Here is an 11,647-nt window from a genome sequence, read left to right as displayed (position 1 = left end):
TAAGACGATGAAAATCAAACGTTTCATTGAAATACTAGTGTAAAACTACTTGATTTTGTTTCTAAAATAAAGTGGACACCATTTAAGAAAATGCTAGAGGAATTAAAGCATTACACATCATCTTATTAATGGGTAGTTTAGTATGGCCTTAAAAATGGGATGAATGTGTGTGAAAAATAACATTGAAAATTCATCTTTGAAGTCTAAGTGTAAACTCTTTCATCAAACACTGATAAAAACAAAGATTAACCCGATACATATCTCCACATTTCTACAACTCTTAAGTTTATTAATACATTTGACAACTAGAAGTTGACAATAATTATTTATTCAACAATGACACCTCTTAATTCTCTCAGTGTCTAAACAACTAAAGATCTGAATTTGAAATTTTGAATTCCCCTTGTGTATATGTCAACATGGAAAACATTCAACAAACCAAAGCAATTGAAATGTAATTAAAGTAAGCCCACAAACTGCATTTTAACAAAGTATCCACACTCAAGTTTTGTAACTTTGGGTTCACTATCTGTAAACACAGTTTTGTTGTCCTTCTTTAGTCTGATGCTTCTATTTACCACGGGAAATCTACCAAACTTCTTATGAAGCTGATAAACAATTAGTTGATATTACATCCACATAAGAGGAAACGGAAAGTAAACTAGATCACATGGATTTGAAAGTGTAAAGGTGCTCACAGGAATTAGCATCAAGATTGTCACTGGAATTAGCACAATAATGTCAGTCATGGTTCTGTTTAGTCTCTTTCTTTGACTCCCGGAAGCCTTGCAGCCGTGCACTTGCCTTACAAGTATTTCTAAACCAACCATAATGTCTATGAAGAGCAATATAATACCCATCCAAAGGTCCTAGTAAAATTTTCCACAAATAAAGAACCTACAAAACAACTTGTTTACAAGAAACACGTGATTAGAACTCTTACTGCACTTGTGGATGCCAACTTGATGCTGTATCTCTTGATAAAACTTTCATGTTGAGGATTTGACTTGTCGACACAGGTATCTTCCTCGTATGTTTTCTTATTTGTGATTGCTGAAATTGGAGCCTATGATTAAAAGAAATGAGAAAGAATTGGTTACTAAGAGCAAGGAATATGTATAACTGATGTTCCACAAAGTTGACACTTGAAAACACTAGTTCAAAACTGTAGGTCATTGGTTTGTTATGCATTAAATCCTGGGCCAACATATTTCGTGCAGAATAGGGAATCTTACTACCATGCATCCATGCCGTGCAGAAAGCACATGCAGTAATACTGCAATAGAGCTCATCACTTTCAATTTTTACACTCAAACTATGTTTATTCTGCTAACTTGCATTATTAATATTTAGAAGGAAAAGAAAAGATCATGACCACATAGCAATTTCCTTTCAAACCCCATTCCTAAAACAAAAGGAGTTCATTATAAAAAATTCACACTACTGAAGAACTTCTCTCTTTGGTGGATATCTACCGAGTACTTTGATCATTGTAGCTGATTTCTGTTTTTACAATGCCTTCAGTCTCAGCTATGAAGCTATTCAATAAATCTCAATGACAACAAGATTCACTTTGTTTCCTAATCCTACTGATTTTCCTAAAGGAATTATAAAAACCCTTTAGATTCTCTCTTATCCTTCAAGGATAAATTGCCAACTACCAAGGATACTTGATAAAAATAAACATCAATAAAACCAACCTTCATCATTGCCAAAATACATGAGCTAAAAGGCCAACACTGAGAACAAAAATTGAACCAAAACCTTGCAATCGAATTAAAAAATGGCTAGATAAATTTGAGTATCACAGAAGGCAGCAATTTACATCCCAAGTTTAGCAAGATAATGAATTTCCTTAACTTAGTATCTATCATGTGCGTTGCCTAAGTAACATACCTTATTGAATATACAACTGTTTTGAAAATTGTTCTTTGGACATCCTTCTGTAGTTAAATCATGTGGCATCTGCTGCACTTCAAACACCAGAGGTAACTTGGGTCCATTTATACTTCCCATATATGATGTATGGTTGTCAAATGCAGCATGATCCACAGTATTTAGTGATTCACTGCAAATAGGCACTATTTAATGATCCACAATATTTAGTGCTTATAAGAATCCATCAAACCAGAACCAACCTACCCTGAATTGTCATAAGCAGCCCAGTGATATTGCAGACAAATACTTAACAAACCCTGACTACGATGTTAAAAAGAGAATAAAAAATACAAGGTCAATAGTAATTATATTCTTTGACTAGTAAAACTGATGTATGAATTAAATATTACCAACAAAGCAAGTATGAGCGCAAAGCTGTGTCCAATGATTTTTGAGTTGAGCGATTGAAGTGTGCAAATCCAGAGAAAACATCATAGCACACAGTAAACACTACAGAAGAAATTATCTCTTTCTCTGCCTGGCGAGCATTATGTTAAGACCTTTTCTCCTTGCAATTTATTTGAACATATGAACCATAAAAATCAAGCCATCCTATCTCATCAGTTACCACCTGAAAGACAAAATAGATTACAATTAGTGACATTTAAGCCCGACATAGAAAAGGTATTTAACATCAGCATTGGCTGAATTAACAGAAACTAACCTCCATGAAACACTGATACACTCGAATGGAGGAAAATTCTGGATAAACAAAAAGACTTCCACATTCCAAGTAACTAAAATCAAAGCATTGAATCTTCATGATCAGTATCTTCAAAATTGGAATGGTTAAAATGTAACAAACAAGCAAAGAGATCAACCTGAGGAAGTTCTTAATTACTCCGTCAAGATCCTTAATGCCCATTGCCGACAAAAATATTCTAGTCCTTCTTCCAAGATATGTAAAAAGTCCCAATGTGGCCAAGCTATCTGCTTGTATCTGTAAAAGGTACACCATAAACAACTATCTGAATGTAGAATGATATATAACCACTACACGTGTAAAAAAAACGAGATTAACAAGATCAGGTATTTGGTAGGCATGTCAGACGTGATCATGTAAACTGTGACTAGGAATATATTCTCTCTGTTTTTTAAAACTGAAAAAAGAAAAATGCATGCACAATGATAAAACATGTTCTCTTCATGTCAACTGTGCATCTAGAGAACAGGACTGAAATTTGATCCAAAATATGTTTGCCTAAATGTTTATGCTATTCATTGTGAATGTGGCAAATTTCTTAAATAAAAATTATAAGATTAAGTTCTATGAATCCATGAATTTCTGCATGAGTCTGCAATTTGACCTTTTGCTGAAAATTTTGCTTTTTTGAAGTGATGCTTTCTTCACAGAAAGCTTTCAATAATTTCTTATGGGCCAAACCAATCAAAAACTCTAGGTCCTCAGTTTTCTCATTGGGAAAGACCTTCCCACCAAAATGGGACAAGAAATTCAGTTCAAATCCCGCCTCAGTTGCTAACCGGTGTAACTTGTCCACAGGTGCAAGATTGAGTGAGAAATCCATGAGCTTGACCAAAACATCTTCAAGGGACAATACAAGTAAGGGGCAGCAGATGCGCCTAGCGCCCAATTTCACCACTGCACTACAACAGGTTATAGCCACAATAATTCCTGCAATACCGCTGAATAGTTTTTTGTCAGGCTAAATTCCTTCTGCTGAATATTTGGCGAATCTAACAGAAATAAACATAATAAAATCATCAACTTGAAGAATAACTTTGAAAGTCAAGCCAATGCAAGGACATTTGTTGACTATGAAAAAGGATTTTCATCCCCAAGGTTCAAATATATGTTTCTGAAAACAAGGTTGTTTCAAGCAAACCTTCCTGCATATTCCACAGACCACTTTTTTAGAAGTGGAATAAAATATCCAGCTATTCGTGGCATTTCAGTCTCTCTAAACCACTGCACCAAATACGGATGCTTCATTTTCAGTCGAATTTCAATGTGCTCTCCTATTTGATTCATTATTGGGCTCAGACTGAAACCAGGGAGGAAAAGTTACTCAGATCTGAGCAATGCTTATATCAGTTGAATATGACAATATCACGTTTACTATTACTAGTCATAACTAGTAAGGATAAAGTGGAAGTAGTAAATATAATATAATATGATGCACAACTATTCTTCCAATCATAGGGTTGATAAAAGCCTAACTTGTTACATCTATTATATATATATATATGTCAATGTTACAACTGACAAGAAAAGCAATGTCCCAAAATTATGTTACAAGTATGCAAGAGAAAAGGGTAAAAGCTTACATCTCTTTAACAGGGGAAAATTCATTTAGACGTTCATGTGAAAGCAATATCTCCAAATCAATTGCTGCTTTAATTAAAGCATGAACTGCAACCTGAAAGAATATGCCATCTGTCATATTTTTATTAGATCCAATCAACCATTCTGACTCAGGGCAGAAAATAAGTGTATGCACCTTTTCTTTAACAGGCTTATATCACAATTTGCCAGCTAATAATGTATATAAAAAAAAGTGAATTAACTTGTAGGAGACAACTAAATATTTTGCTGCATGTACCTGATAAGCAATACGTCTATGCCATTCATGCACATTCTTCCCAATCTAAATCCAAGTCTTTCAAGTGGAAGGTAGTCAAATGCATCTAAATCCAACTGCATACTTGCTAAGTGCAATGGCAATTTCTATTGTCTATTATTCAGGCATGTTCATAAAATATATATTTATAGGAATGGAGGGAGAAACTATATTGATTTTGACTAAAAGTATATATCCAAAAGATTTAATGTCATAAAGCAACTTTTTTTTATTAAAATCATTGAGAAACTAATCCAAACATGATATTATCTTATTTATTAGTCAAACAGAAAAAACATAAGCATTCCAAAGAATGACATCATATGCTTAAAAGAAGTATGGTATCTATGGAATCAACTACACATGTTTTTTTCTTGCCAAATAGTTTCAGTTTCAAGTCTAAAATATTGTTTGGTATATCAACGAGTTTTGCATTGACTGCCGAGGGCCTAACACAACCTCCTCCTTTACTCAAACTTGGAACCAGATATGAAACCATAGGTGGAGTTCCTGGATCTAAAATTTTGTTAACCCTATGATGACAGGTAATGTTTATATGAATCTAGAGTATATATATAATGTACTCAAGAAGTAAAGGTGATTTCTAACCACAATATCTGGGCGAACTTCTTCATAAAATCAGTATTTATGTTAGTTACCTTGATATGCATTGGATGACCTATTCCCTCGAATCCAACTCCTCATCACCCTTTAACTATCACCCTTTAACTATATCAAACTCATTCCAGAAAGAGCTTGATATACATTGGAATCAGTATAAAGTTAGTTACCTTGATATGCATTGGATGACCTATTCTTTCATGTGTATGAGGGATGGCATCATGAAGTATATTTGAAGTCTTCAACCTTTGCCATGTTTTCTGTCCAAAAGTAGAGAATCAGCTATGCATTGTCCACATAATTACATCTATGTACAATGTCAAAACTTCACCTTCCTAAGATAATTTTGAAAAGAATTTCTAAAATTAAATTTCAATACTAATACAAGAGTCACAAGCTAAATGAGATTCACATCTGTGATGCCAAAAAGATTTCAAAACTAACAAACAAATTTGTTTTTTAAATTGAAATGGATTTTGGGGGGTATTTGCTGACTCGATATATTCCTCTAAAATAACCCTTTGAAAATGTGTTTTCCACATGTTAAGAGAGATGGACTCATCCTAAATAGGGACCTACAAATTGTCCCATGCAATCTTTGCAAGAGTGTGTGCCTCTCTCTCCATGTGATCCTGTTACTTTAAAAACTCAAATGAGGACTCAAATTTGTCCTTGTCTCCATCATGCAGAATTGTCTTAAAAGACATTTCTTTGGAACCCTTTTTTTAATAACGAGGGTACTGGTGATAACACCTAAACAGTTAATGGTCAATATCTGCTTATTTGTTATTTGAAAATATAAATATAATACATTATTTTTGTTTTCTTATTTCAATTAAGTGAGACATTTGACAAAATATTGACCACAACCTACTAAGGGAACCAGCACAATCACGAAAATAAAGGGTACCCAAGAATCTAGCTTAATATATATATATATTCCCTGACACATCTAATTTATTCATTAAAAGCTGATAAGAAAATCATATTACCTCTGTGAAGCAAAGAATATATCTTGAAGGCAAAATCCCATTATAAGCATTCTTCACTCTTTCAATAGTGGGGAATATAATCCTAACAGAAGGATTCTTCAGTTCTTCGCTAGCATTCCAGCAGCCCCACTGCCAAGGCATAATAAATTATTGAATTAAATAATAAACATAATTTCAACAAATCATGCATCTTGCAAAAAAGATGTAAAACTTTTCAAGGAAATATAATGTAAGAGCAAAGGCCTTCAAATTTCTTCGGGATCAGACTCTTCTGAATCAAAATGTTGCAATGATTTCTTCCCAACAGAAGATGAAAAATCAGCAAGAAATTTTGAATTGGCAGATGAACCAATAGAAGATGCACCTGATAGACAGAAAAGGTATCAAACAATATATAGTCCAAAAGGAGGAAAAAAGAATGAGGTCAGCTTGTTGATTTTAACCTGTAATGAAGAAACGTTGCCATTGTACTCAATAATATTCAAAATGGGCACTTAGTATTTAAAAAAAACGGGGAATAAAATATAAATTTGAAAATCATGACATAAATGGGGAATCCAATGTACATGGTGCAAAAAGAATTCTCAAGCAACTTAGTATTTACCTCCCTCAAAAGTTTGAACTGGGTTGGGAACAAGAACACTAATAGCATTTTCATCAACATAAATAATTGGATTTCTTCTTAAAACAATCTCCAACTTCCGATAAAAATTCTTACAAGACTTTCCGAGGAAAGAATTCTTTTAGTCTTGCACTATTTGAGTCTGCCACAGTACGGAAAAGATGGCTCAAACCAACCACAGATGCCACAACTGAACCAAGAAACTTCAAACCCGATAAAAAAAATGCACATGAATTAGCATCTACAAGAGTATAAATAGCAGTCAAAGAATCCATAAACAGAGGAGAAGTGGCTTCACCTAAGCCACCAAATGATTACATGGCTAACGATATTATTGTTGGAATTTAACATGAAAGCTAAGATATTCTACTAGCATACCTTAACCACAAGTCAGGTTTCGGGGTATATTATTCTAACCCAAGCTAGGTGAATACATCAGTTATCAATAACGGATGGCTGCGGAACATGGCAGAAGGCTGAAATTCCACCACATAAGCATGCCATTGCGCCTTATGGTGTCACCATGGCCAGACTTCCTTCAGAAATTGCCTACAGCAGTTGGAAAAAAATCCACCATGGCAGGGCCATAGCCACTATTTAACAACACTTGATACAGTTTGCAAATATTAAATTTAAAAGCACAAAAGTATGTTAGTTTATGTCCAAAAATAAATACAGAGGCAGTGGCAAGGGAAGCCAACCCCAGCACTGCAAACAGCAATATCTCTGCATGACATACTTGAGTACATACAGGAGAAGCCTCAAAAGATTCTGACAGAACAGAAGTTCTATAAAAGTGAATTCCAGGTACTGAAGTAACAAGATGTCCTATTGACCTCCAAAGTCATATTTTGTAAGCTGAGTAATCTAGTGAGCCTGGCTGGGTGCATCAATAACAAGAAATGCCATAAACCTAGCCAACTGAGCAGTGAAGTCACAGTTTGAACCTTGATGAATGTCAGCATTGCTAATTTTTGGGAAAAGTGATGCAAAATCAACAGAAGTGACATGAGGGAAATCTTGTCACCATATAGTGTTAGTCACACTGTTCCACTACATAACCATGAAAATTGATCAACAGTTTTGCCATGTTAATGACATACAAACATTGAATCATATAATAGTTGTAAACCTACTATAAGCATGACTTAAGGTACCTATAGAAATGCTAATTTACATAAATATAACCTGATGATACAAATGTTGCTATTATAGGCTTCAAAGTTTATATTAGGGACACTAAGGCAATTGCAGTTGATGTCTTACAGATAACCATTTTACAAGTATAATGCTAACAGTTACAATGTTTTTATACTGAACTGAAGTATCATATAAGTTAACTTAATTGAGTGAAGTGGCCTCCAAAACTGAATGTTAATAACTAGAAGTTTGGTTCATAGAACACCTGCTTTTCCACCAAATAAAGTAGCGTATTGTGGCATGCAATTGTAATTGGTAGATGAAGGCACCTTTCAATATGTCAAGAACCTAACAAGACACCTTGGTTAGGATTGTAAAACATATAAACACAAGTAAAGATACAACATGGTCTGAAGAAAGAGCACTGTGGAAGGAGCCACAACACGAGACAATAATAGCCTGGAACAAGTGTCCATGAGTAAAAACATTCATAGAAAAAACAACTGAACTGATTCTCATAAAAATTAAAAAGAACAATCAAAATAGAATAGCAACAAAAGACAGATTCTTGTGCTCAAATAAAGAAAAATAACTTTCAGGTTGTAAAATTGAATGGTAAATTACTAACATTATGAACAGACAACAAAAGTAGAAAAATATATAAATAAATATAAACTGTTAAACCTCCTACATCATATAAAACAGAAAAGAGGATGATATAACAAATTTGGTGAATCACTGATTTTGGACTCGTTTGCCTAGGGCCAGCTATTCTGCCTACAAAGCAAAAGCCTCAACAAGGAAAAATTAAACTCATTCACAAATAAATAAAAAATGTAAAATTACCATGCTGTGTCGGGATCCTTTGGCTCACAGAAGGGTCTATTCTTGGAAGAATTGTGTAGTTGTCCTCCCCATCATTCACTCTAAATCTGATAGAGGCAAAGAAATCTCATTGCCAATAAGAAGCATTGCTTCTTTACAATTATAAAAGAATAAGTATGTACAGGAGTTAGAAATTTGTGAATTTTATGTCTGATGTCTTATTAAAAAAAAAGAATCAGCGGTATAGCAAAAATGTAATTATTGAAAACCTAAGGGTCTTCCCTTGCTTGATATCGTTCCATCTGCCATTAATGACAAGAAATTAAAAGAAGAAGTTCCATTCTCTCAATCCAACAATTTTGTAGAGACAACAAAACACAAAGTTTCATAAATATATTTCCAAATAAATACAAGCCAATATAGTGACATTTGTCTCAATAATGTTCACAATAACCAAAAAATTTCCTATGTCAACTAAGACTTTGTACATTGATTGCTTTGAACTTTAAGAAAATATGCTGCCCATTTCTGGCGAATCGTTGTAATTGTTTCGTTGTCTAACGCCGTTCCATCAAGAAACCACTACAAAATATGAAGAATACAAAGGGTGTATTTAATGAAGATGTAAAATGAATGAAAATACTACTAAAATAGTAATTTGAAGATGTTAAACCGAACATACCATGCTCCAATCATTCTTTAAACCCCCACTAATGATGTTCCACATCCAATGCATCACGTAGTAGCCACACTCATACCCTCCACTTTGAACATGGCTCTACATTCCATCTGTCACATGGGTATTTTACTGGAAACAGTAACAGGGATGCATGCAGAAAATGGTTTGCTTTCACACGGCTTGTGTGAATCGAACTCTGTCATAAGTGATTTGAAGGAACATAATTATAGGACAAAGCAAGAGCTTGATATGTGCAGAATCTTGAAAGGGAAATTGCTGGCTGACATCAAGAACAGTTTTGATCGTATTAATAAGAAAGAAGTTGAAGCTGGAGAAATCACCATCAAGCTAAATAATTTTGCTAAAAACATATCAGACCTACAACTTCAGGAGGAGATGATGCTGCAAAGGTCGAATGAAATGGGATCCCAACTTGCTAAACTGATGAGGGAATTGGATGTGAGTAATACAGATATTGTGACATCCCTTTTAGATCAAGACAAACTACTGAAAAAGAAAGTAGTGGCCATTGAATGTGAGGCCGAATTTTTTATGGCAGATTGGTATGCCAGAGACTTTGAATCAGTTACCATTTGATTCATGTAGCCAATCTCATTTAGTGGAAAAAGGCTTTGGTTTCTGTTGTTATTTATAATCTTTGATGCCATGAGCCACTCTTTGTCTTTCTTGGTGGCATAATAGTTGAAATTCTTTTTACCTTAACCATTATCACTATTTTTAAATAAGGAGTAAATCTGTAAATGACTATTAATTTATTATTTTTAATTTGAAAACATAAGCTTACTCTTATAGTATAAAAAAGCTTCTATTTCATTTTGATTTGATATAGAATTCTAAACATATAAAGAACCCTTGTCACCTAATTCAATATATTTTTCCTTGGTAAAAGAAAGTGGCCTAGGCCCAACCAAAATTGAATTCTTCTACGGACTTAATTGGCTCAAATATCTCTGTAAATATAGAAGATGATTACAAAGTTAGGAGGATAAGAAATCCTCCTTTATAAGTAAAAAAAAATAAAATGAAAACAGAGATCCAAGAATCAATGAAGCTAAGCTACCCAATATCCCAACATATCTGTAAGAAAAACCCTTGTAAAATGGTTGTGTACTCCATGTAACTTACTCTTGTTTCTTTTTAAAGTATGACATAGAAATATTGAAGATTATTCTAATTTTCTTTTAGGAATAACTGTGGGAAGAGCTTTGGCATATTTTGCCTGGATGAAATGAAATTTTATATTATTTGGATGGTTTATACTGTACACTAGATGGAGTAAATGCTAATATGGCAAACCATGGTTTGTACTTTAGTATTGTCAGTGAAATTAACTTACAGGGTACTCTAGTCTAAGTTGAGGGCCTTAGTTATGATGTTGAGACTCTGTTTTTAAAATATGAAGATAATTGTTAATGAATCATGCTTGTTTTCTTAGTCTTTTGAAAATGATTTTGAAAATCATGGTTTGGTGACCAAAATTATCATGCAGGTATATTTATATCTTTCTGCTATTGGGATGCTTTTGTTGGGAGGAGCATTAGCATGCTATAGTGAGCAACAACTATTCTATTTTTCCATTCTAAGTTTCAGTAGATTTGAATTTAATTCATTTCTTTTGCTTAAATGGATGTACTGCTTTGTTTGTCTTGTGTGTGGAAATGCATCAGTGTTGAGCAATGCACGAACAAGGGAGCAAAATTGCACAAAAGGAATGAAGTTGATGACTTCAATCAACCATTTTAATTTAAATTTCACTAAAATTAGGATTCTACACTAACTTCTGGTAGGGATTAAAGACCAACAAATTAAGATTCAACTGTATATGAACAAAGTTGAACATATCGACAAAATATCAAATTAAAAAAACATAACCAATATATCAATATAAATATAGTTTACTATTAAAACACCATACGAACATCAACCAGAGCTTCAATAAGAAATAGCCACTGACCCGTTTGCAGCCCACTCAAAAATGCATCAGCTTCTTCATCAACAAGTCATCGATGACATGCACGTGTCTTCCCTGCAACCACAATTACCAAACATCATCATTAAAAGAAATTACATGGAACCTGCGACCTTTCTTCAATAGTACACGAACCAGTTAACCTAAAACAAGGTTAAAATAAGCTTAACCTAACAAAGTTAGTAATTGACTAACCAATCTCTGTCTTCACGAAACTTCGAGCCGAGAAGTTGGAGCGATGAAGTCGAAGAGGTGAGGTCA

At 33.8% G+C, this 11,647-nt stretch overlaps 1 protein-coding gene and 2 long non-coding RNA genes across 3 annotated transcripts; all 3 read right to left on the bottom strand.

The window, feature by feature from the left end:
• Positions 1-870: 870 nt before the first annotated feature.
• LOC114384459 lies at positions 871-2,205 on the bottom strand. Its single transcript, XR_003660698.1, has 3 exons — positions 2,143-2,205; positions 1,897-2,068; positions 871-1,066 (listed from the first exon to the last, which is right to left on the bottom strand). It is a non-coding gene; the product is annotated as an uncharacterized LOC114384459 (long non-coding RNA).
• A 229-nt stretch (positions 2,206-2,434) lies between these two features.
• LOC114384458 lies at positions 2,435-2,669 on the bottom strand. The gene is made up of 2 exons (XR_003660697.1): positions 2,603-2,669; positions 2,435-2,509 (listed from the first exon to the last, which is right to left on the bottom strand). It is a non-coding gene; the product is annotated as an uncharacterized LOC114384458 (long non-coding RNA).
• A 510-nt stretch (positions 2,670-3,179) lies between these two features.
• Positions 3,180-4,542, bottom strand: LOC114384138. The gene is made up of 4 exons (XM_028343800.1): positions 4,500-4,542; positions 4,225-4,316; positions 3,783-3,941; positions 3,180-3,582 (listed from the first exon to the last, which is right to left on the bottom strand). The coding sequence occupies exons 3-4, from the start codon at positions 3,926-3,928 to the stop codon at positions 3,180-3,182; spliced, it is 549 nt and encodes a 182-aa protein (XP_028199601.1). The 5' UTR covers positions 3,929-3,941; positions 4,225-4,316; positions 4,500-4,542.
• Positions 4,543-11,647: the final 7,105 nt, after the last annotated feature.

The sequence above is a fragment of the Glycine soja genome, chromosome 14 (genome assembly GCF_004193775.1).
Source record: "Glycine soja cultivar W05 chromosome 14, ASM419377v2, whole genome shotgun sequence".
Taxonomy (NCBI): domain Eukaryota; kingdom Viridiplantae; phylum Streptophyta; class Magnoliopsida; order Fabales; family Fabaceae; genus Glycine; species Glycine soja.
The sequence above is the reverse complement of the archived record's forward strand: the minus strand, read 5'-3'. Positions and strand labels throughout refer to the sequence as shown.